Source organism: Sinohyriopsis cumingii, chromosome 3 (assembly GCF_028554795.1).
Source record: "Sinohyriopsis cumingii isolate HCF-2022 chromosome 3, ASM2855479v2, whole genome shotgun sequence".
Lineage (NCBI taxonomy): Eukaryota > Metazoa > Mollusca > Bivalvia > Unionida > Unionidae > Sinohyriopsis > Sinohyriopsis cumingii.
This window is the reverse complement of record NC_142963.1, coordinates 22,738,058-22,765,466: the sequence shown is the minus strand read 5'-3', so window position 1 is coordinate 22,765,466 and position 27,409 is coordinate 22,738,058. Positions and strand designations below refer to the sequence as shown.

Here is a 27,409-nt window from a genome sequence, read left to right as displayed (position 1 = left end):
ATGTCATGCTTGATCAAAACTGGATCAAAAATATGGTTTTAAGAGGGATAACAAGTGCAGCTTTCATATGCAAAATTACATTATTTGTATGCATAGATCTTGGTCATTATCAAACTTGTTTGAGGTCTTAATGATATAAGCATATATTCCATGTTTTATCAGAGTGATAACAAGCTCAGCCAATCAGATGCAAGATCACCTTATTATTATGTCTTGATTTCACTCATTAATGAATTCATCTGACATCTTAATGGTATAAGTATAAATTCCAAGTTTGAACAAAATCAAATCAGAAATATGGACTCTAGTGTGGTAAAAAGGCTAGCTAACCAACTGTAAGATCGTCTTATTAGTATGCATGGATCTTGCCTGTTATTGAACTTGTCTGAGATTTCAATGATATAAACTCATATTGCAAATCAGTCTGAAATTTGATCAGAAATATGGACTCCAGAATAGTAACAAGGTATTATTGATTGATGGATGCACCATGCATGATATATGTGGGACAATGTACTATGAATGAAGCACAACTGACACAGGGCCATACTATAAGCTCCTTGGCCTTCTGGCCAGGTAAGTAATAAATGAATTTCTTAAAAGAAAAGAAACATCTACACCTGTAATTAATCTTTAGGCAATGCACATTAATATCAGTTATGAGTTTGTTGGTAACATTTAATTAAAATATATCCAACTTTTCAAAATCTACAGTACTGGTACTTTAAATTTATGAAAATATCAATAAACAAACAAATATTAGCACCAAGAGGGTAAGGGAATGAAAACCACCAATTAAATACCATCTAAAAATAAAGATTTTTATTGAAAGATTACATGTATAAATTAATTTATATATCTAATTCCACATAGATCTTATTTAGTCCTCTAACTTATCCCATCCAATGTTATATATTTGGACCAATATGCTGGGTGGGAGATCTGAACATACTGAAATTTTATAAAAATATTTTGGCAAACTCATGCCTTTGATAACAGTTAACCTGTGACTTACTACCCAATATAAATGTCCAAATATCTAGCACAGGGTGAGAAAGGTCAGAAGATACTTTGACAAACAACCAAGTTGAAATGTTCCTTACTTTTCAATACTTAAAATAAATCCTGGTAGTTTTTTCTAAATCATGCACTGCTTTTCAATCTATATTCGATAATGATTGAGGAGGATGGGGTATCAGAGGCCATCATGTCTTATCAGTCAGTACAGAGTTGCTGGCTACATATAGTTGGTATCAAACAATCCTTAGTAAAATTTATATGTGGGAACTGAAATTAAAAACAAATGTGGAATCACAGGCCCTGACTCTAATAAATGATGACTTTGGAACAATGGAAATCTAAGTCATTCAAGGTGTTATTAATATACAGCTGATTGTCAAATATGGTACAACATAACAAGATATCCTCCATAAACCTTTTCTACAAGATGATCAATCAGGGGCAATAACTATTGTAAACGATGTTGAAGAATGCTTGAAATCAAAATTATTTGAGATCTAATCAGGATAAAGCTACATGACATCATCTAGTACAAGTCAAGCAATCTTTGACAAAATATATGCTGTGGAGATGAAATGTAGGCAAACTGCCACTCAGGGTCCATAACTCAGGTTTCTGAGTTTTATCAAGATAAAGCTGCATCCAATTTGCTTTAAGTTCAAATACACTTAGTACAATTGTGCTAGTGAAACCAAAGTTAGAAGGCTAACTTTTAAAAAGTCAAACTCCTGTAAATGACATCAAAGAATACTGGAAATAAAACTTTTTGAAGTGTCATCAAAATAAAACCACATACAAAATTTGGTTGAAATCCAAACCTTAGTAAAGTTATGCTTCAGAAATAGAAGATAGGATGATGAGGAATCACCATAACTGATGTAAATGATGTCTGGGAATGATGGAAGCTGAACTCATTCAATGTCCCATCAAAATAAAGCACATCAAATTTGTTCAATATACAAAGATTTCCAGTGAAGTTATCTTGCAGAAAACATTATATATGAGGTCAAAGAATGCTGGCACTCTCCAAAGTATCATCAATATAATGCCAGAAGCCAAACTGTTGATGGATGAACAGCTTGGGTTGGCAATTTTGGGAAGCATGAGCAATGCCCCATATTATCTAAAAAAACTAGTGCCGTTATACAGAACCTTAAATCACTTCAGTGCATGTTTCTATAATTTCTAAAAATTAAAGATTTCTTTATAAAGAATAAAAAAATGTTAAACACTAACACTATAAGGCTACAACAATTAAGCACACTCACATTTTGTGCTTTAGAATAAAAATAGTAACCACTACACCAGATTCAATGACTATACAACATTACCAAATTGTATATAGTTTTATATAAATATTATCGTGTATGACCATAAGTTATATTAGTTTAAACTTGAAAATCTCATATTTTTAATGACAATTCATTCAAGTCGAAAAGATGGTTTTGTGGACCATTAAAGATGTTTTGGTAGAAAGGAAAGGAAAAGGTAAATAACCGACCTGCTTACGAGAAGAAACATAAAATCTACTTCAGAAATTTTAGGGTTTAGACAAAATAGTATGCCATACTATCAAATAACAAAATTTTTTGATAAAGGTGCCATACTTGAATTCCTTACTTTGAAGGAATCCCATTTAACAGTTACATCATGCAAACTATATTTCATCTTCCCACACCCCTCAATTTTATGGCATTTTTGGCTGTACAAATCATACAAAAAGAAGTTCTGACCTAAACTGATGTTTACACATACTTAAGACAGCAGAGCAGGAAAATAGTGAAAATTATGCAAATTTAAGCAGCCAGATTTAAAAAGAAAATTTTGAAGTAAAATGCTGAAGAAATATAATAACCAATATATTTACAAGAAACATTTATTAGGACCAGGACAATACAAACATATTTTGTTGAGTTTATTATGGCTGCAGTATTTACAGCACCTTTTCTTACCATTAAATGAGTGACTCAAGCCCAATAAAAATGCCCCTGTTGAAAAACATTCATTCTGGTTGACTAAATGAAGTATAAGAATCTTAATTTTCCTATAAACTAAGATATTAATGACTAAAAACACACATATAACATGCCTAGTGCACCTGATTAAAAAGTTACAGTGAATTCACAGGTTTTTTTGTGGGGTACAAAATTGTTTGGATTCATGGTCACATGTACTACAATCACAAATTTAAAGACCCAATAAACAATGATTATTTTATGGAAACAACAGGATTCCTTCCCAATTAACAAATTTTGATCCAGACAAAATATTAATTAACACAAAACCAGAAAAATTAACTGTACTCTTGTTATGAAAGATTTCTCATATTTATCTTAGAAATCCTTCAACACACGACCCTGCAGATCAACTGATATATGTCATATCACAACCATGACAATACAGCCAAATGGGCATATCCAACTGTTGATGTTACTTTGATGTCTCCTGAACGATTTCATGAATTTTCGCAGTACTGATAATAGTGTGGTGAAAGATGGCACACATGACATAATCACTATGTCTGAAATGTGTCTAACATGTCCATGATGCATCACAGTCTGAAGATAAGAAGCTACTTAACTGTCTAGATTAAATACAATTCTAAGTCTCCTTTCAAATTCCTTATTGATCAAGTTTCACAAAGACTTTGGGCCGAGAGAATATCTTTATAGCTTCATCAATTTCTGCCAACTTCTTTTCAAACTCCTGTTTGCATGTTCTTATTCTGAAGGTATCTGTCCGCAGTGGCAGGGACTGAAGTTGCTTTATCACATCTTGCTGATCTGAAAGAAGGAAAAAAACAAGAACTGTTTTATGAAACACATCATATGCCCTGAGACAAGCTGAAGATACATTAAAGGCATGAACCTATGACCCCAAAGCCAAAATCAGGAGCATGCCCCAAGGACTGGAATGCTGCAGGAAGTAAGGAAAGTATATGATATTATATATTCCTAAAAGGGTCAGGGCTGAGCAAATACCATAGCCTGATATCCTGGACTATTAATTCTTTATGTCAGGTAAATAAATTGTTCAAGTCACTTGTCTGGGGCAAGTGTTTTTCCCCTTTATAAAAAAACTGAAAGGGAAGTGATTATTTTCATGGCATAACAATTTTAGCTGCCTGTATCTCTGTGTGTGTGTGTGTTTGCATGTGTGTGATTATGATTTTTCTATTAACAATTTTTCAGTCATATCACTAAGATGCCTGCAGTGTGGCAGTTTATAAAGATGTCTAGGACTGGAGCAACATGCCGTAGATATACAGCATCATGTCCCACTCTGTCACATTATCCTGACACCAGGCCAACCAGTCCTAACGCTGACCTCTTAATGCTGAATGCATACGAGGCAGCTGGTAGTAGCATTTTTATAAGTCTCTGGTATGACTTGGCAGGGTTTCAAACCTGCGACCTCCCACATCCCATTGAGGCCACCAGAGCAGTCAGGGTGTTATACCGTTATGGTAGACTAATTCCTTGACTTTATCCCTCTCCCTGTATTTATTTATAACCTGTATCACACATATGGGTGATCGATGATAACTTTCGCATGTGCGCACATTCTATTACTGTTACACTGCATACTTTGCTATGTTGACCAAATTATTTGCAAATCAAAACACGATAAGCAAAACAAAGTCAGAAGGATAAACAACAGTACTTTACTTGGCTTCCTTGTATTGTGTTCACTCAAATCAGATCCTCACAAATAACTCATCCTTTGGTTTCAATCTAGCAAGTCAATGCAATTAAAATAATGAAAGGCACTTTACCAACATTAGTGTCAGTTTCCTTTATGAACTGATTAAAATGACAGTAATAATTCTTTAATATTTAATTGATTATACTGAGGATTAATTTCCATGTCCAATATTGTGAAGCAAAATATTCATGCTAATTAAGGAACTGTATGTGTTCATGACCACATTAGAAATAGTTGCACATCAATGAGATATTTTAACTCTCTGGATAAAATGAGTTTATTGGATTTATTTTTGTAAGGAAGTTAATAAGAAAGATTTGGAGAAGGAAACATCACATGAATGTGGAGGGGTAAAATAAAAGACTGTCAATGAGTGTGGGGTAACTATTTCTCCAAAGAGACAGCAGCCAGAATTTAATAATTTCAAACAAGACACTACTAAGAGACTGAGAAATTTTCAGCTGCCTTATGTTGATAATTATCCCCGACATGTATTCACTGATTTGGAAAGAAAATGTTTTGCAGTTATTGCAAACAATATGCCAAGCTGGCACAGGTTGGAAATTCAACCTGTGTATTTGTCAATGGAACTGACAAATTCATGATGGAACCAGTCAAATCTCATGGCCGTTCTATACCTCATAAGGTTATGCAAGACACAAGCTGACATGTGCAGAAAATCCCCAAGTTGGTTGGAGTTGCTGACAATTAATTAGGAAACAAACTTTCAAAACTGAAATGAGAAGAAAGAAAAAAAGAGCCGTCTTTGACATAGCAGACAGCCTAGCAAATTATGGAAAAAACATATTTTGATATGGAGATGGTTTGTGCACAACAGGGGAAGAACATTTTTGAACTTGGTATTAATAATAAGAACTGATTCAGGGCAAGAGACTTTGTTCTATCAAATGATCAGATCTGAAGGAGAAGAAGTTTGGGAAAGTCTAAATTCAAGTAAATTCTATTCCATTCTTACAGAAATATTGATGCCACTGTAATAGTACATATCAGATACATGGACGACGGAAAACTAAAAATCTCTCATGTAACAGAATGTATAATATCAACCTATATTTTTGAAAAAATAATTTCTTTTAAGAATTAAATATGTTGTACATTATTTCATTTGTTCTTTATATGGATAAGTGATGAAAACTAACTGTAACCAAATGCATCTCCAATATAATTCTTGACCCCATGACCCAACAGAGGGACAGGAGTGGTACAAAAAAGTGATTTTGTGTAATTTTGTTGTATCTCAAACATGAAGTGAATTGGAAAAAGGGTTATGGAATTATAAGTGATGAAGAAAACTTTATCCTACGTGTGTCCCCATGTAAATGTTGACACCGATCCCACCCAGAGGCAGGATTGGCACTGTCAGAAGATATATTTGTGGTGATATTATATTCCAAATATTAAGTGAATTTGTAAAAAGGTTATGGAAATATAAATGATGAAAAAACCTTTAACCAAAATTTGTATCCATTATAATTCTTGACCCCATGGTTTAACCCTGGAGCAGAACCCAGTTGGCTGGAGTGATACTGAGAGATTGGTTTGGCTTGTTTTTTTGTGACACAGCAACACAATTATGTTCTATAGTGCCAGGGTAATCTGAATATAGTGCCTTGCCCAAGGACACACTATGGTAGTCAACCTACATTGTCTTTGAGTAGAAAGTTTTGCATATTAACCACTGCAGCTTCATGTGTGTGTGTGTGTGTGTGTGTATAACAGCATATTAACATAATAATGGCTATATGGTGCAAATTAAAAATAAAGTTCTATAAATGTAATATTGTAAAAATGCACATAATCGCTACTGAAAGACGGGGAACACATGATATTACATTCCAAATATAAAGTAAAGTCGCCACAAGGTTATTAGTCTACAAGTGTTGGAAAAAACTTAAACTGAAATGTGTCCGAATATAATTCTTGACCCCGTGACACCACACTGGAGCAGTACCCAGGGACAAAAGAGGAAATGAGAGAAGGTGAGTCTTATGGAAATATAAGTATTGGAACAATGTTAACAATGTTACCCAAAATGTTTCTCCATTATAATATTTCACCTCATAGCCTCACGAAGGGTGGAGTGGAACTGAGAAAAGAGGAATATGAATGTGATATATTCCAAACATGAAGAAAATCTGGAAAGGGCAAACTGGACTTCAAGAGAGAAAAAAACATTTAATCAAAGCTGTCCACAGCGTACACTGAAAACCACAAAGTGAAAACCTACAGTTTATAAGGAAAAAAAGAGCCAGATGTTGGCCCAAGGTAACTCATCTGACTTAAATCTACTTAAAAGAAGATGGCCAAGAAATCTGACTCTGTATCATAACTGAATATGACAAAATTTGTTTTACAGTTTCTCTATGAATCCCATCATTCATATTTAATGCGAGAACATCATTTTAAAGGCTTTCAAATCAGGATGCTTTCTGAAAAAATTTTGATAAAATTCTGCTGAGTGGTCCCATGAAGTTATTAAAAGTTATGTTTTTATTTTAATGATAGCAAAATGGGATGGAACATCATTTGTTCAAATTTAAGAGACATTCATGCCAGAACATTTTACCCTAATCTGGTAAAATTCTGTTCAGTGGTTTCTGATAAGTCAAGTTTTTTATTTTACTTCTAGTAATGATGCTGTATGATAAAATAGCATCAACTGAATAAATGTGAAAGGGCTTAATTCCAGAACAGTTTTGTTAAATTTGATCAAGTTCTGGGATTTTTTTGGAAAAGATGTTTTTTTTAATATTGTTATTAACACAATACATATTAGAAGTTAGATTGGCATAATTGTACAAATGGCTTTCATGCCATGATGCTTTCCATCAAATTTCATTCTATTCTATTTATCACCTTCTTAGATTGAACCTTTTTACATGTTTATCTATTTTTAGTAACTGTGGCCATATTTGACAGTGGAATGGCACAAATGTTTTAGACAACCAATTAAGTTCTCTCAAGCCATTTTAGAGAAGTCACTTAAAGTTTTCAATATTAGTAACAGCAGCACCCTTCTTGGACTGGCATCATTTGTAAAATCTTGACACCTTGATGCCAGGCTGCTGTCTGTGAAATTTGGCCAATTCCTGTTTGGTGGTTTTGAGAATGGCACAAAATACACAGTGGATGCAGGACCATATCATGAAATCATTTTACTGCAAGGCCAGATGGGTTGAAACTAGTATAATTTTGAACAAATACAGGAAGTCTTACTTTTCTGAAGCAATTCCAATGTTTCTCGTCTTTCATTTTCTGGCAATACTCTGTGACCTGCTGGACATGACGGATCAGGTGTGTTAGCAATCCTTTCCTCCTCCTCGTGTTTCCACTGCTGCTGCCGCGTCTTCAAACTGTCAGAAAAAGAGTAAAATTAACAAGTAGACAAAGTGACATCACTCACCTGGGCAGCTGACATAGGTCTGCTTGAAAATTCAAATATACAGGTGTATTGCAACTGGTGAGTGAAAAGAAATGCATGAAGCACATAGTTGTTATACTGTCTATTAATCTTATGTAATTTATCTTCTTTCATATATATATGTATGTATGTATATACGTATATACATATATATATATATATATATATATATATATATATATATATATGAATGATCACTTTCTCTCCATAAAATGAATGATCACTTTCTCTGCATAAAAAGGATCAGTCATTTATACAATCAGCATTATCCCTAGATCTCTCAGCCCCAGGGGACTTGGCTCAAATTCATGACTTAGAAACTGTTCATAGCCCCACCCTGACACTATATGCACTTTCTTGGCATTACAACGCAAGATAATCTGTGCAGTAATGTTTTTTTTGTCTGTCCTTACCCAATTGAAGCCTAGGCCGATAAATCCGATAAATCAGCCCTTCACTCATGATGATATTGATTTTCCGGTGAGGGGCTGATATCACATATTTATTAAAAGCTTCAATTATCTGCATCCAAATTTGGCTGCACACATTGATGTATATTTTATACACTTACCAGTATTTCTCATGGCTGTGCAGCTACTGTTGGCTGAAGTTCTTTTGGTGACATGTAGATTATATTTCCTGAGCAAATCATATGTTTGGTTACTTGTAAATCCACCTGGAATGGCACAACCATCTGTACTGTGGCCATTTTGAATTTTTGCGCTTGATATGGCTGTTACCAATTACCAGTATGTGCCTAAAGTGTATGTATGTTTGTTCCGAAATGATTTGCATGCAGCAAAATTGCATATTTTAATGAACAGGTGACATCAGACCCACAACATCATCCATCAGTATTAACACAGACTTGTGGGATTGATTTATCAGACTACCTGAAGCCCTGCCCCTTGAGCAGAAAATGGAAACAACTGAGACCGGTATTCAAGCAGCTGTAGAGGTTCAGAGTATATGATACATAATCAGAAGATGGCAAGTTCAACCATCTGATCTGCCTGGTATGACTACCAAATTCCTCAGGATTTTTAATATTATGCTGTCAGTTTCTTTGCTCTTAGTACTTAAATCTGGACATGTCTCAGGAGGAAAGAATTATGGGCAATTATATTTTTTAACAAAAAGTTACAAAATAAAAAATATACATTCAAAATAATTTTTTAACAATGGCACTGTATAAATGAAATCATGTCAAATGATCCACAATACATGTGACAACATATAAACAACAAGTGTGTTTGTGATTTGGATTTTTAACATAGCTTGAAAAAAAATTCAGTCATATCACTACGATGTCTGCAGTGTGGCAGTTTATAGTGATGTCTAGCACTAGGGCATCATGCCACAGACACATAGCATGATGTCCCACCCAGTCACATTATCCTGACACCAGGCCCACCAGTCCTACCACTAACCTTTCAATACCTTTTGGTATGACTTGGCTGGGGTCTGAAACCACGACCTTCCGAGGCAAACGCTCTAACCACTAGGGTACCAGAGCGATAACAACAAATGTTACAGGCAATTTAATATGAAAATGCAAACAACTGCCAAACCCTATTTATCCAAATGTATCCACTTACTTAGCAGTAATTCTCTGCAAATATATTTATAAACCTCGACATGGCTTTAAGAAAAAATTCTTTTTAAAAGCAAAATCTTTTATTGCACACAACTAATAAAGTAATTCTGACACTTAGATTTATTTATGTGCATCAGACATGCTTTCAGTTCTTCAGCCTTAATAGCTACCCTGCATTATCACTGATTTTCCTAAACTGCCATTTTCCTTAGTAAAAAAATATTATTGGTGTGCATCATGATGAATTCATTGTGCTAATCCTGCTTTTAGGTGCTTTTCTTTGGGGCTTTAGTTACTTTTTGTAGGCAATGAGTGTAAATCATCTTGCTTAAGAACATACAATGGCAGTTAACTGGCCTGGTCTGGAGATCAAAACCTTTAAGAACATAACTGGCCTGGTCTGGAGATCAAAACCTGTAAGAACATAACTGGCCTGGTCTGGAGATCAAAACCTGTAAGAACATAACTGGCCTGGTCTGGAGATCAAAACCTGTAAGAATATAACTGGCCTAGTCTGGAGATCAAAACCTGTAAGAATATAATTGGCCTGGTCTGGAGATCAAAACCTTTAAGAACATAACTGGCCTGGTCTGGAGATCAAAACCTGTAAGAATATAACTGGCCTGGTCTGGAGATCAAAACCTGGTCTGGAGATCAAAACCTGTAAGAATATAATTGGCCTGGTCTGGAGATCAAAACCTGTAAGAACATAACTGGCCTGGTCTGGAGATCAAAACCTGTAAGAACATAACTGGCCTGGTCTGGAGATCAAAACCTGTAAGAATATAACTGGCCTGGTCTGGAGATCAAAACCTGTAGGTCTGCATACAAGTCCAGTGCACCAACTAATGACAATCTACAAACTATTCCTACAAATATATTTTCAAATTATTATCAGTGTAATAATGCATTATTTTGTCATTTTAAATTGTAAATCATTACTAGGTGTATTATTTAATGTTTTATTTTGTTCTTTTGAAACATATTTATGTTGTATTATACAAATAATTCTTTTCATCTCTTTTTAACTTTTTTCTGTGCATGGGAAATAACTCTATATAACAAGAAATCTGTGATTCAAAATTGCCTAATTAACAGGTTACACATACCTCTGCTTTACTCTAATAAGAAATCTTGGTCATTAGGATGCTTTCTGTTGAAACTTTTCCAAAGCTGCTGATTAGAATGTTTTAAACACAAATCCCCCTTCTGAATATATTTAAGAAACTTTTGTTTAGAAATTGGAGGAATTATGTTCAAGCAATCAGGGAAGCTGTGAAAGCTTAGTTAGTAGAATGTTGGACTCATAATATAAAGGTTGTAGGTTTGATACCTTGTCAAGCCAGTCTGAGTTAGCTGCTTTGCTGTATCTTTGGGAAAAGCACTTAATTTTCATTTCCTGGGCATGATTTACCTAGTAATGTGCTCAAAGTTCTCTTAAAAAAGCAACCATCAACAACACCATCAACCAATCAGATAGCTTGTTGGATATACAAATGACATACTTGTTTGTTTGGAGCCAGCTCATAAAAAAGCAAGAGAGTAGTTTTGTATTTATTACATACAATCTTATTTTTATGCTTTTAAAATTATTGTCAGCTATACAATGAATTTAAAATAAAGTGTGATTTATAAAGGGGCAATCTAAGAATAAAAATGTGTGGACATCAGTTAAAATACCTACCAAATTCCAGTCTAGATGTGTGATATGGAAATGTAGACTTAGCATCCAGTTTAAACACTAGTTCAAATAGGTAAAATGGGTATGCAATAAGTTTACAGCTGTGGCAGGATTTGATTTTTACATATTCAATATTTCAAAATAAATTTTTGAAAGTGTTGAACCTTTTATACTCACTAATTAGGCACTTGTCCTCGCCTGTATTCCTTAAGTGCCTCTTCATCCTTCTTCTTCAAGTCATCTAATGCTGTAAGGCTGGGGGCGCGAGGTATCTTTATATGTTTGGCTGAGATTCCATTTATCTTGATAAAATCAAAGTCATGTCGTACAAGTTTGACCTTCGAAAGAAAATAGGTATTATGCCACTAAGTAAGCAGCCACACATGCAATATACTATTGTAAACAGTTCCAACCTGTTATGTACATTTTATTCTCTACAACAAATAAACATTGTTTAAATTATATCCATGGTTGAAAATTTTGACATCTGTTACTCAGCCTTATATAAGGAATATCCATTAGATCTAACCTTTGCTGAAATGTCTTTATATGACAAAAAGAAAAACTGTTGAACAAAATGACGTCTCCTGAAGAGTCCGAGAAAAGTAGGCCTTATGTTAATCAACTGTTCATGCAAAAGTGTTTACATTAGCAATAATCCGATTGAAAGAAAAGTATGTTCAATTGAAAAAAGATCACTAGCAAGGACATTTATTAAAAGTATTTTTACTCCTGCTTTTCTTAATCTATAGAATACAATAAAAATGAATGTTAAAACTATCTCACATTCTTTACTATGTACACAACTTCCTCACCCTGATCAAAATTCTCATTAAAATGTCAATTATTAGTGCACACATCTTGATCCTAGCATAACACTAAGGAGTGATATTTTTGTTGCTGTAGGGTTTAACGCCATTTTTCAGCACACGATAGGCTATACATGGCGGCCAGTATTAATGGTGGAGGAAGAACCCAGGAAAACCCCGGAAAGAAAAACTGACCCTCGAGAAGCTACTGGCAAGCTTTCTCACATACCCCCAATGGCTGAATCTATGGCTTGAACCACCGCAGACAGAGGTGAGATGGCAGTGATCAGTAACGAAGAGCGCTTTAGACCACTGGGCCACTCGGGGCCCCTCACTAAGGAGTGAAGAAGGTCCCATTTATAGTATTACGCTTTTGTTGGAACTTACAACCTTGCATTCCTAATGGTTCCTTACCCTGTAACACAGGGACTTGTATTGTTGCTTACAATTTACCTAAAAATCATACATGTACTAAATAAGACTGCTAGTATTATATACTATATGTATGATTTATAAGTAAATTTGTAAGGAATGATGCGAGTTCCTGTGCGCTGTAACTGGTTCATCAATTTCAAAAACTGATCTTGCACAGTGTTTTACTTAGCATGACCAGGCTAGAAGAATGCACAGTCAACAACAAGGTTTCACCAAACTGCCAAAGGAAGGTAACTCTTCTAATATGTGTATACATGTGATGGGATTTGTTTTTTTACATCATCATTGTGTGCTTATTATGATGATCTTCAGCTTCAATAAATTCTGTCCTCAATAAGTGAGACAGAGCAACTATTACGTCAAATTTTTGTATCGTATTTTCTCTTGTATAATGTACAACCATTATCAAAGTACACCCAGATCTGCCATCACATAATAAGCCAGAAATTCCAGGTCTATTCTGTTTGTTCTGCTCATCTAAAGTAAACACTGAAGATCCTTGTCTGCTTGTGCATTATGATATGATGTTTGTCTTAGCAACCTAAGTAATAGTGATGACCCTTATCTGCTTGTGCCTTTTGTTATGGCAGATCTGGGTCAAGTTTCTTATCCTACCAATCTAAGGAAAGAGTCCAGCTCCTTATCTACTTGTGCTTTGGCAAATCTGGGTCTATGCTACTTATCTTACTGAGTAATAGTGTAGCTCCTGAGATGACTGTGCTTTATGCTATAACTGCTCAGGGTCTATGCTATTTATCTTACTGAATATTAGCGTAGCTCCTGAGATGACTGCTTTATGCTATAACTGCTCAGGGTCTATGGTATTTATTTTACTGAGTAATAGTGTAGTTCCTGAGATGACTGTGCTTTATGCTATAACTGCTCAGGGTCTATGCTGTTTGTAGCTGAGTGTGCACTACACATGGATAAATGCACAGAAGTGAATGAGATCAGAACTGGATCATGTTTGTGAAAGAAAAACACATCCTACCATCTACAGTAGTATGGATCTGCAGTAAGTTTTCATTGAGAAATTTTGTTCTTATCAGTAAGTAACAACAGAAGGGTACAGATTCAATTCAAAACACAGGATCAGCTCTGATCACCTACAGTGGTGTGACCTGAGGCAAGGCACTTAATTCAATTAGCCAGAGTACCATATAACTTTCCAAGTTTTGCTGTGCTATAAAATAATAAAAATCCAAACACAACTAATTTTGTAACTTCTTCTAATGACCATAACATACAAAATTCAGTCAATGCAACACTTTTTACATAAACACATACTTAAACAATTTACAGACATGGATGAAAAAGATTTTATAACTAATCACTAACCTTGGTTGAATCTGAGCAATAACATAAAACCATTTCTTGAGAATAAATGCAGTTACTACCTACATATTAGACAATTATACTTCTCACATGTATGACTGCTAAATGTTGAACAAAATCCAAACCAAGATTGTATATCAATCACATGAATCTGCTGTACTGTGCATTTTTCAGCAAAATACTTAAAACGGGAAGTGTTTGTGCATCTCTGATGCATACCAATAAACTGAATTAAGGTAATGCATTTTTCTGTTCATATTTCATACTGCTATTATTTAGCTGTATGATATTTACATGAAGAAGATAACTCACATCATTTGCAATGCTTGCTGGAGGTACAGACAGTTTGGGATCAGGGGTTATAGATCGAGTCACTAGCTTCACAGGGGGACCAGCTCTGGAGTGGGCACGCAAAAATGTTGCAGATTTGGGCCTTGGAGGCAATGGCTCGTCTTGCTGAAATTACCAACAGACATAAATACTGATTTTGTAGGCATTAATTTTCTATATTTATGAAAGAGACACAAAGAATATGTAGGGAAAGCCCAACTGTTCCAGACAAATGAAAAGCATTGTTGGGCAAGTGAAATTCCATGTAACAAGCCTAATTTTAAATAGCAAATAGAAAAAAAATAATTTGAGAACATTTTCCCTGCACCATCCTTGCCAGGCTAGTAAAATTAACTATTAACTATGGAATAGGAGGCACAAGTGGCCTGTTTCTATTCACCAGGTAGTTGACATACATCAGCAAGTTCAAATATGTACTGAAACTGTAAAGTGGAAATGAAAGCTTGGAGGAAAGTGGAAAGGAAAACTTGGAGCATTACATGTTACAATATCTATAAATGTTGGAAAAATTTACCTTCTTTCACAGATCTTATGTACTGGTTCACTTTCTTGGCAAAAAGGACAGATCATGTATACACCCAGTAGTGTCCCCTGGATCTCTACCAGACTGTGAGAACTAGGCCTGATTCATAACTTAGAAACTGTTCATAGCCCTACCCTTAGGAGAAATACTTGTACTTACAAGGAAAGTTAATCTATATGAATTCCTGGGTCTGTCCTTCCCCATACACTGCACGATTGGGGATGTTGAATAGATACAATGTGCCCTCTCAAATGTTGTAAAAGGCAATGGATGAAGACAGGAACACTGATGGCATAGTGATTAGCATGCCCAACTAATGACTGAATTTGCGTGGGTTCAAGTCCTATCATCAGGTCAACCTGCATCAATTACCAAGGTGTGTCCTTTGGCAAGGCAATATAACAATTGTCTTGGCAATATATAATCTGCTTGTGTTGCTTTGTCATAAAACATCAAACCAATCCAAATCTGTCCTTACCTTTCTGGAGTCCCTGGAAACCACTGCAAATCCCACCAAAGGGAGCTGTGGTGGCTCAGTGGTCAAGGCATTAGTTAGACTAATGAACAGAAAGTTGCAGGTTTGATCCCACCATATCATCAGCCTGAATCCTTATTAATAGATCTTGCTCACAACTGACTCCAACTGTGATCTTAATGATATAAACTTACACAGCATGTCTAATCAAACTCTATTTTGAAATATGGTCTGAACAGTGTTCATAAACTCAGCCAATCAGATGCAAGATTATCTCATTAATATGCAAGGATGTAACTCATAATCAAAATCATATGAGATCTTGACGATATAACTTTACATACCAGGTCTGAAAAAATGGATCCAAAATATGAATCTAAAGATCATTCACAAGCTAAGCCAATCATGTGCAAGTGGACCTCATTAATATGCATGGATGTTGTTCATAATCAAACTCATATGAGATTTTGATGATACAAATTTATATACTACCATACATCAGATCAAAAGTTAGAAATAAATATGGCTTCTACAGTATTCACATGCTCAGCCAATCAGATTCAAGATCATTTCATTAATATATGTTGCTGTCACTCATAACAGATTTCACCTGAGACCTTGTTGATACAAGTTTACATGCTAAATCTGATCCAAATCTGATCAGAAATATAGCCTCTTGAGTGTTCACATGCTCTGCCATCAGATGCAAGATAACCTCATAAATATGCGGGACTGTCATTCATAACTAAACACATCTGAGATACTCATGTGACAAAACAGAAGTCAGCTTAGGACAGATGAGGAGATGTGCAAAATTTGGTAACTGAACTTCAAATTAGAATGATTTTCATTGACCTGATTTTCAGCTAGTAAATGGGTTAAAATGACAACTACTGAACAAATTTCCTTTCATCACCTCATCACATTAGACCATTCAGAGTAAGTTGATGTCTTTCATACTGCTTTATATGTAGCACAAGCATTTCTGTCTTTCTTAACAGATCATTGCCTGTATAATATTTGTGGCAGTGCTCAACACTTTGAAAATGATGTATCATTACCAGATCCAGGTTTCCTCTGGAGTCAGTAAGAATTTTCCTCAGAATGGAAAATGTTATTTCAGTGTCTGCACTGGGATCTAGCTATGTTAGTACAGCTCTTCTGAGTCCACCAATAAGTTTAACTGTTTCCTGCATGTGGGTAGATCCGGACTGCCTGCTAAAACTACTCAAGATTGGTGCCATCTAGTTAAATTTAGGAGGTTCTTTTTAAACATCAAAATGACTTTAAAGGAATGACAGAATGCATTTTTCATGTCCCCTCTGAACTTGATTCCAGCCAACGAAATTTGTTTCCTTCATTGAATTTCATTTGCTGTTTAAGCTGATTTGATTTTGACCTTTAGCATTTGGAGATAAAAGATGCTTAAATATCCTTTATGTACTGAATCCAAACCAACCTGCACTCTGGTAAAGACTAACCCAACCATAATCCATCTTTAATACTTTCCAAATTACTTCTGATCACAAATATATGAACCATCTCAACAAACTTTAAACACTGATGCCAAACCAAATCTGCTGAAAGAATCCAAGTAATGTTAATTCTTTATGATGTGTGAGCACTTGAGTAATCCAACTGTAATTCATTAACATTTTCAATTTTTCCCAAATTATTATTGATCATACATAGTGTAATTTGATCTCTACTTTTAGGCCATTGTCGTTGAATTAACAATTTAGGTGTCATGCTCGCATAAGCCAGTTCACAGTCACATTACAGGAAGTTTTAACTGTACATATCCTACACTGGATGCAGAGTGCAAAAAAAAAACTAAATAATTTCTCTTCTGAAATTGCTTAAATAATTTTGAGTATGTTAGAGATTTCAGTGAGTGACTGGGAGACAAACTCTCCTAACTGACAGGTTCACATGTATGCTGTGATCTTGATGTCAACTTACAAACCAAATCTGATCAAATATGATCACAAAAAAGGTCTGTACAGTGTTTAAAAACTCAAAGAATCAGACAAATATTATCACAAGGTCTGTACAGTGTTCACAAACTCAGATAATCGAAATAAAATCATCTCAGTTAACGTGTACATAATGCTAATAATCAAACTTATCTTAGAGCCTGATGATATAAATTTACATACCAAATCTGATAAATATCTAATCAGAAATATACCATGTATGAGTGTTCACCAGCTCAGCAAGATTACCTCGTTAATACGCATATTAATTACATTTATCCTGCATCTGATTGGCAAATCCTGTGAACACTCAAGAGAACATATTCCAAAATATGAGAAAATTCATCACGGGGTTTGGGAAATAAAATAAAAAAAAAAAGGGCAAATGTTCTATGACTGAATTAAACCCCAAAACTATAAGAGTGAGTGTGTTATGGAATTATTAGGCTTAGCCTCATAATAAATAATGCAAAGTATGATAAGAATCTATTAAGGGGTTTAGGAAGTATTAGGAAATGAAAAACTTGAAATAAAACCTCAAACACAAATTCATCTATGATTGGCATCTTGATCAAAAGGTCAAAAGGCTAAGTGAACATATCACTAAAATGAATTCTCTTAGCTCTATAATGATTCTTGGAAAGTATGAGGAGAAGCTATCAAGGGATTTATGAAACATAAGCAAATGAAAAACCTGAAGCCAAAGTTAATGAAACTGCCGTTGATGCCAATATCATCAAAAGTGTCCTATGTCTAGCCTCCTACTAATGTGGGGCTGGACAGAAAGTACTCTTCCCATATATGGCTTGTCACTGTCGTCAGATCTGTCCAATGTCTAGCTCCCTACTAATGAGGGGCTGGACAGAAAATACTCTTCCCATATATGGCTTGTCACTGTCATCAGATCTGTCCAATATCTAGCTCCCTACTAATGTGGGGCTGGACAGAAAGTACTCTTCCCATATATTTCAGAATACTACAAAATATAGATATCCGAGTATAATTCTTTAACTTTAGTCTTATATCTCTATATTTGTGCAATATTGCTATTAGAGAAACTGTTACTACCTCAATTTCTTCTTTGATTTTTGAGCCAATATCCTTGTACTTTTCTGACTTCCACAGAGCTTTAACTGGCTTTTGAGACTCAAACTCCTGCTCCTTGCATCGTCTTTGTATCTGTCGCAAACGTCTTACGTTCTCCTTAAAATGGTCTTTAACATCTGAAAAGTAATGTTAGACAATTATATGCACTTAATATTCTTGAAAATTGTTGAAGAAAAGACTGAAAATCTCAATACTTTCACATCTGGAAATTTTTGGGTGACAATTTATAGTTTTAAATCAATGACCAATGAACCATGGTTCACCAATAATTATACTTTATTGACTATATATACTAATTTAAAATTCAGCAAGCTAAATATTTTATAATTATTTCTGTTATCCACTGTGAGAATGAAGAATATCCCCGCATGCCCCAAATTGTCTCTTAGGAGGCACATCTTAACATGAATCTGTTATTTACATTAAGTTTTATAGGAATATTTTAAACAGTTTTGGATTTTTACTCGAGAAGCAAAAATGTGACTGGATGCTCAAACAGAGCTGCCAACCCTCCAGACTCACAATTAGTGAAAATAGGGAAACAAATTTGTGAAGTTGGAACACAATTAGTGAAAAATTATACCATGACACAGCTCCATCCACTTTGATGGTCAGTAATGCATTATATGAAAATCCCAAAATAAAAATAAAACATGATTTACACTGATTACAAGTACAAATTTATTTGCAGCCAAATTTACTGATATACACAAACTTCACATTATTTGTCATGATATGATGCTGTGGCAGACTTGAACTTCCTCAATCGGGCCATGGTAAATTTGTTTTCAAAACAGTTCAAGCTTCTTGCCTACTGTTTAATCTAGGTAACTAAAATTGCTGCAAATTTTCAGCACCTAAGGAGGCACTTAAGCTTTCTTATTTATCCTTGCAAAAGGATATACCGTTTCACTGTCACTGTCCTCCAACTGAGAAAGGCTGGTTACGTTCAACAAGAAAACTCACAAACAATGCTTCAAAATTGGTAGCTTGCATGACTTGAGTAGGTGACCTAAAGTATTCCACAGCTGAAATCTGCTGGATTGCTTATCATTTTTCCAATATCTATGTGCTTTTTGCAAGCTGTGTGCTTTTCCACATCATTCTGCCACATGCCCACAGGGGCTCTTATCGTTGCTTACAATGTATCTGTCATACATATACTATATAATAATGTTATTATATAGTACATGTATGATGGGAAAACTGTAAGCAACGATATAAGACTCTCTGCACATTCCCAATTCTAAAATTGATGGAATACTACCGTATGAAAAGCATAATGTACATCGACGTTTGATGGCTGAATGTTAAGCCAATTTTTTGTGTACTCCAATCTATATTTCAATTTTTTGGGAATACATATGTTTTTCCGTGGAGGTGAAAACATTTTAACTGTTCTGTAGCTTAATTATGAAATGGCATTAATCCATATGATGAAACATCAAACGATTAATAATTAGTGGTGTCGGTACATGTGCAGAAGAATATGAAATTACGATACATGCTAATCTTTCAATATCTCAAAAATTCTTACACTCAAAAAGCTGTCTTTGATTGGTGTTTGTTTTAAAAAAATTACAGTAGCTACGAGTATGTACATATGCCATTTAAAAATAAAATAAGTTGGGCCCTGCTTTTCTTCATGTGTATTTGTAAAACTTCTGTTCTAAATATAGATTACATACTTTACAATGCTTGCTACTGGGCAAACAACAGATGGATATAGATCTAACATTGCGACTAGCAATACAGGACCATTATGGGTATCAGTGACCACTGCTGCTATTTTGACTAGCACTTAATGGGATAAAATTTATTTTATTCATAATTGACAAATCTGGAATTTGTGATTTTTTGCAGGCAGCATGAATCCATGAATCGCTATCAAGAGTTGTGAAATTCATACCAAAATCATGAGGGTTGGCAGGTCTGCTCAAATCAATAGACAAAAATGTATAAAATATTGAAATCTGAGCAACTGCTCATTGAATATTTGTATAGCCTTTCAAAGATTGATTTTGAATAATTATGGAGTTTTGCTCCAGAAATGAAAGTCAAGGATGGATGAATGGACAATTGCACAAAAGTATTAAAATATTGAAACTGAAGAAATGTGAATTACAAAAGGCACATGTATATGTGGGCCACATCAGTTTAATACATATGCCAAATTTCACTGAGATATCTTAAACAGTTTTAGAGTTTTGCCCTGAAAATTAAAGACCGAATAATGGATAGATGGACACATAAACAGACAAATCTATACAAAACTGTTAATACTTCAACTGAAGAATTTTGAACAGCAAAATGGACCACTAGTCTAATATGTGTAGAAGGCTTCACATAGATATGTTGGATGGTTGTAGAGTTATACTCTGAAAATGAAAGTCTACTGGACCAATGGACATATTGACTGAAAAGAACCAATTTCAATATCTCAATAGCCACTTGAACTGTATTTTATATTTCTATCCTTCTGAGACATTCACTGAAATAAATCTGGTGTCATACTGTTCACCCAGCCTAACATGTATGAAGATGTGTCATTTTGTCATTTGGATTATGTGACTTTTGTTAGTTACACCCATACCTTTCTCAGGAGATAAATGGACACCATCTATACTTTTTGCACGAGCCGAGATGCAGCTCAATGTCATGGTTTGGCAAAAAATGCTGGTAGTTCCATGAGTCATGAAAATCATATTACTGGCTATCCATTAAAAAAGATATTTTAGAAGCAATTAGTCTGCATCTAATCAAACTTACCAAAGTTCAGATCAAAAACTAAGCACCACAGGTAACTGCCAGTAGGTAATTTGATTTACACCCAAGACCACATGAAGACATTGATACTCACTAGTCACTTGACAGAAACAACATGATGGCTGACATGTTTTCTCCAACAATGTCAGCATTTGTTAACTACTGCAAAATGTCTATGATTATGCTGTAGGAATACATTTTCAACAATTATTTTGTGAAATATTACTGATGTTTTGATGATATTCTTTGGACATGGTTATAATTTACTCAAATAAGCCCTCATAAATGGTGTCTTTCATAACGTTTTATTGGTTACAACAAAATTTACAAGTGATGGCATATCAGTAAATAAAAAGCATATAATTATCATGATATTTAACTTTTGTTCTTAGTGTGTGTGTGAATTGGAATTTTAACGTAGCTTTAACAATTGTTCCGTCATATTGCTATGATGTCTGCAGTGTGGCAGTTTATAGTTATGCCTAGCACTGGGGCATCATGTCACAGACATGTAGCATGATTTCCCACCCAGTCACATTATACTGACACCAGGCCGACCAGTCCTAACACTAACCTCTTAAAGCTGAATTTTTGTTCTGAAAGTTCTGGTTATGGTCATAAACAGAATCTGGTCTTCAATTACTACATGAACCACAAACTGGCTTGTCTCAAACAAATCTAGCACTGAGGGGTCCTTAAGTCTTGGATCTATTCGAGAGTTTGTCAGAGATCTTTTCTGAATTACTAGCACTATGGCTGACACCTATTTTCTTAAAAAATCTGGACAAAACTCATATAGCCCATAACCAGAGCGGGAATGTCGCCTAAAATTATGGTGATTTCATCAACTTGATATTTCCACAAATCTAATTTGCCAAAATACAAGAGAAGAAAAGAATGTCTAAATAAAAGAAAATTTTTAAAAAGTTATGTTCAAGAATTGCAAACATAGAAAGGAGAATTGTCAGCTTTTTTTAGCCAACAAATGCAGCAGCTGACTGAATACAAAGGTAAAATCAGAAGTACAGCAATTATAACATCATGCATGATTTAGTTGGCATGTGCTTTGGTTATGTGCTATAACATCATGCATGATTTAGTTGGCATGTGCTTTGGTTATGTGCTATAACATCATGCATGATTTAGTTGGCATGTGCTTTGGTTATGTGCTATAACATCATGCATGATTTGGTTGGCACGAGAATTTTCATGTACCTGTCTTGTGATACTGTCTGGGCATACCATACCCATGCCCTGTCAACTGCATTGTTAAACCCTGCATCTGGGTGTACACTCAGACAAACCTGTGTAGTAATATTCTCTAAGCAGTGACTTCTATTCAGAGCTCATCGGATCTGAAAGTACAGAGAAAAAAAGCCACTTTGATAGCTATTTTTGTAGGTGATGAAAAACTGCAAAAATGAAAAAAGCAAGCTTACACCTGTCACCTGGCTTACACCTACCTATTAACGAAATGTAACAGCAGTTGGGATGGAAATCTGGGTCAGTAGTAAAGTATTTGGGAGAACTGTGTATTTGATCTATTAACACCTAATGTTGGTACAAATTGTAAATCAGAAGAGTTACTCTTGGATGAGACATTACAATTTTCAAACTTGTTCTTACTTTCTTAAAAGTTAAATTTGATCCTGTTAACAGCACTATTATGAAAAATGCCCTGTACCATGATATGCTGAACAAAGGCAAGACTGGTCACATGATTATATAAAACATAACATTGGATGTATGAGTTTTTATTAAAATATATTTCATTGTACAAACTGATGACTTATACTTGGAAGTAAATATTATTTAGTTATTAATCAGGGATTTTATCCCTAGGCAAACAGCTTCGAAAACCTGGTAGCAAAGCAGATTTTTCTGATTGCCCAATAAATCATTGCAGTTATTGATGTAGTTGTGTATTTGCTGGGGGAAGGGCTTGATAAAAAGGCATTGAAATGCCTCAAAAGTACTTGAGACACAGAAAAAGTCAATTTATTCTAAAAGCTAAATATTCATAATACATTTACATATAACTATATGTAGGAAATATCCAAATATTAGCAAGAAATAACATGAGGTCAAAAATTTGGAAAAGACCAAAGCCTAATATTAAAAATGGTGGATGGTGCATGTGTTTGAATGCTTCAGGTAAATTTATTTTAAAGATATAAAGGTCGTTACATTTTTAATTTTTGTATACCGTATATACTCGTGTATAAGCCGAAAAATTTAAGAAAAAAATAAGGCCTGGAAGAAGGGGGGGGTCGGCTTATCTGCGGGCCAAGGTCCAAGTCTGAAATTTTTAACGCTTTTTTCCCTCAATTTCCAGTATTTATTGTTTCTGTCAATCGCCGAAGATGAGATCACATGCCTAATGATGCCACATGGCTTATAAGATTTGTGCTGTCGTGAAGTGAAACAAATATTTTTTTTCTAACTTAAGTGGTAGGATAATGAATGAAAAACATGTTTTAATGTACTTGATGTCTATTTGACAGATGTCCATCCACCAGAAAATGCAGCCATACGTGTTATTTCAGCCACGGTGGTACGTGTATTTTCCAAAAGAACCGCCATATTAGTAATCTCCAGTCAAGTATTTAACCCTCAGCTAATCAGTAATCATTAAACTCTACGGTATCGTACAAATGCACGCTAGCTTATTTCAGTGTAAATATGAAAAGACTCTACATAAAAATAAAAAAAATTACGATACTGAAGGTATATACGACAAACATTTTGATCAAGAGTAGAAATACATGTACGATAGTCTTAAAGGAACAATAGCGAGAGGCTCCATAGGGGTTTGTTGCGCGCATACTTAGGAAGGGTAAATAACAGGGCTATATACGAGTCAGCGTGAATAATTGTAAAACAATATAATTTGTGGGATTTCTTTGACAGGTGTTTTAGAAGTAATCGGCAGCCTCAGTTTATATACTACCGTTGTTTAGTTGTTTGTAAAGCAAAGTGGTTTGTTAGCGGTAGAGTGTTGTACAATAGCTACCATATGCTTAATCTGTAGTTAATGCCTCGGGGATAATAGGTTTGTTTTGTTGCACAATGCCAATGACTTTACTAATACATGCCAACTCTCAGATGTATTTTTTAATGAGATATAGTAGTGGACATGGTTTCTGCTCAAAGTTATAAACTGTCACAATACTTGAATAATGTCCATGCTGAAACCAACCATATTTTGATCAATTGAAGTAAGACCGATGAAGTAAAAAAGGCCGCAAAGAAAATGAAAATAACACTGGCTGTGATACCAGGAGGTTTAACGTCAGTGTTACAACCTCTTGATGTCTGCCTTAACAAACCTTCTAAGGACAAGTTACGAAAAATGTGGGCAGAATGGGTTTGTTCAAGGGCTGTGAAAACGACAAAAGGCAGGAATTTAATAAGGCCGTACATCGATTTGGTCGCCAAGTGGGTAAATCAAGTGTGGGACTCAATTCCATCGGAAATGATTGCAAAATCATTCAGGAAGTGCTGTATCAGCAATGCCATGGATGGAACAGAGGATGAGGCTATATTTCAATCCGACAATGACGAGGAGAGTGAGAAGGAGAATGACACACTATCGGATGACCATGACGACATATATGATGAAAGCAAGCCCATAACAGAAGCAGAGTTTCATGAACTGTTGGGCGAGTCTGATGCAGAACCAGATTCTGAAGGATTCTAAAAGTTATAGAACTTTTATAATTCATGATTTTAGAATGAGGATTAATTAAATTCCCATTAAGACTTAACACTTTAGAATTGTTTTTATTTCAACATATAAATTAGCTTTCTTACTTTCATTTTATTTAATAATGTGATTTGCCTAAAAAAATGTATTCAGAACTCACTTTGTGCATCTTGTGAAGTACCAGTAGTCTAGAAATTATGGGTCGGCTTATATGCGGGTCATGCACTTTATAACAGTTTTACCAATTCAGTTTGGGGGGGTCGGCTTATACACAAGTATATACGGTACTCAAATTTTGCAGAAAATATTCAATTTTAACAGTAACACATAATTGAAACCTCACAGAAATTCTTCATAAGTGTATAGAACACTTAAAAAGGAAAATTTATTCATCAAGCTGAATGTTTACAAAACATTTCTATAATAACTATCTTCATGAAATACGTAAATTTCAACTTGAAATTACTTTAGGTCAAGAATTTACAAAACATGAATAAAGTACAATGTTAAAAATGGTGAACAGTACATGTGTTTGAATGTAACATGTTCATTTATTTGAAACGATAGCATAAATATGTATTCATTTTCGATTGTGAACACTCAAATTTTTTAATTCATTATTCTATAATGGTAAAAGAAAAGAAAAAATCATCCCCTGCTGCTAGTCCTACATGTAAGACCGCGATGCTGATTATGTTGTGGGCATCAAGATCTTAAAGCCTAATTAATGGCGCTGTGTAGCATGTTTTGATGTTGACTAACATCATTACAAAAGTCAAATTTTCAAGAATATTTCACACAACTGAGAACTAAAATAACGACGCTTTTCTACAAAGTTAAATCATATGTTTTAGTCAGACTTTACTTACTCCGATGTCTTTTCTCTAATAAATTCAAATTCTCACAAAAGAAATGGACATGTTTTCAAGTTTCATTGGCCTACATTTCAGTTGGCTGGAAGGCAATGAAAGCCTAGAATGCTGAAATCAGGTTAAGTTGAAATATTATTCTTTAATAAAATGAATATAAATATATTATGCCTAATGGAACTGTAATCATTGGTTCATTTCATTCAAGAAACATATCCCCAACATGAACCTACTTAGGCATACCTCGACTATTGTCACATTGCAACAAATTCAAATGTATGTAAACGGAACGTGAAAATGCGTCCATCTGCTAGTATCATATTTTCATTCTGCCAGGATAAAGACGGCACAGTAAGTGTATTAATTACACATAACAGTGGAAGAGTGTTGATATAGGCTGCCAAGTGTGTGACATATTCCTGAAACTTTGATTACTCATTCTGATGTCAACAACATCAGAACATGCTCTACAAGGCTGTTATTTGGATAGTAAGACATAGCACTAAAACAAAAACAACATGTGCTATGTCTTACATTGTAGGACTAGCCCTGTTGCTAGTCCTACATGTAAGACCTGACTCTGATATTTATTTTGTAGGTGTCAAGGTCTTACAGCCTAACTAACATCGCTGTGTAGCGTGTTTTGATGTCGACTAACATCGTTAAGAAAGTCAAATTTTCAGCAATATTTCAAACAACTAACAACTAAAGTTACAACGCTTTTCTACAAAGTAAAGTCATAATGTTTTAGTCTGGCTTTACTGATACTCTGATGTCTTATCTCTAATAAATTCAAAATCTCACGAAAGAAATGGACCCATTTTCAAGTTTCGTTAGCCTTCAGCTGAGTTGGCTGGAAAGCAATCGAAGCCGGGAATGCTAAAATCGGGTTAAGTCAAAATATTATTCCCTAATGAAACGAAAATAAAAATATATTATGCCTATTGGAACTGTAAGCAACGGTTCATTTCATTCAAGAAACTTATCCTCAACATATACCTACTTGAACTTACTTCGGCATACCTTGGCTACTGTCGTATTACAACCAATGCAAATGTATGTCAACGGAACGTGAAAATGCGTCCATTTGCTAGTATCATATTTTCATTCCGCCAGGATGAAGACAGCACAATAAGTATATTAAATACACATACATTAGTGAAGAGTGTCGATATAGGCTGTCAAGTGTGTGAGATGTTTCTGAAACTTTGATTACTCATTCCGATGTCAACAACATTGGAACACGCTATACAAGGCCATTATTTGGATGGTAAGACATAGCACCTAAACAAAATCAACATGTGCTATGCCTTCTCTTACATGTAGGACTACCTCTGTTGCTAGTTCTGGTCTAAGACCAGTTGCGCTAAAAACGTAGTACGGCCCAATAACTGCAATACATATTGTGCATTTAACCAATAATACATCTCTGTGACTGTGTTATAACAAAAATGGTAAGATTATATCCTTATGAAAATCACGCCACTAACTTATGATCAATTTCGCTGATGAACCGATGCTAAGGAATCCATTTTGGAAAACAAGATCACGTGACAAAGCTTCGCAACTCGTCCACTTTTTTATTTTGTGACCACTTCAAAAGTTGAACAAT

At 34.7% G+C, this 27,409-nt stretch overlaps 1 protein-coding gene across 1 annotated transcript; it reads right to left on the bottom strand.

The window, feature by feature from the left end:
• Positions 1–807: 807 nt before the first annotated feature.
• On the bottom strand, positions 808–27,341 carry LOC149802532 (enkurin domain-containing protein 1-like). Its single transcript, XM_089951776.1, has 7 exons — positions 27,288–27,341; positions 22,438–22,577; positions 18,418–18,572; positions 14,337–14,480; positions 11,623–11,783; positions 7,963–8,099; positions 808–3,803 (listed from the first exon to the last, which is right to left on the bottom strand). The coding sequence occupies exons 2-7, from the start codon at positions 22,502–22,504 to the stop codon at positions 3,643–3,645; spliced, it is 825 nt and encodes a 274-aa protein (XP_089807902.1). The 5' UTR covers positions 22,505–22,577; positions 27,288–27,341; the 3' UTR covers positions 808–3,642.
• Between the last annotated feature and the right edge of the window lie 68 nt (positions 27,342–27,409).

Excerpts from the sequence above, each read along its gene's own strand:
- LOC149802532 (XM_089951776.1), bottom strand. The coding sequence starts at position 22,504 with ATGCAGGGTTTAACAATGCAGTTGACAGGGCATGGGTATGGTATGCCC. Across the intron at positions 18,573-22,437 it reads CAGACAGTATCACAAGACAG|ATGTTAAAGACCATTTTAAG; the intron begins GTACATGAAAAT and ends ATTACTTTTCAG. Across the intron at positions 8,100-11,622 it reads CGAGGACAAGTGCCTAATTA|TTTGAAGACGCGGCAGCAGC; the intron begins GTGAGTATAAAA and ends TTTTTCTGACAG.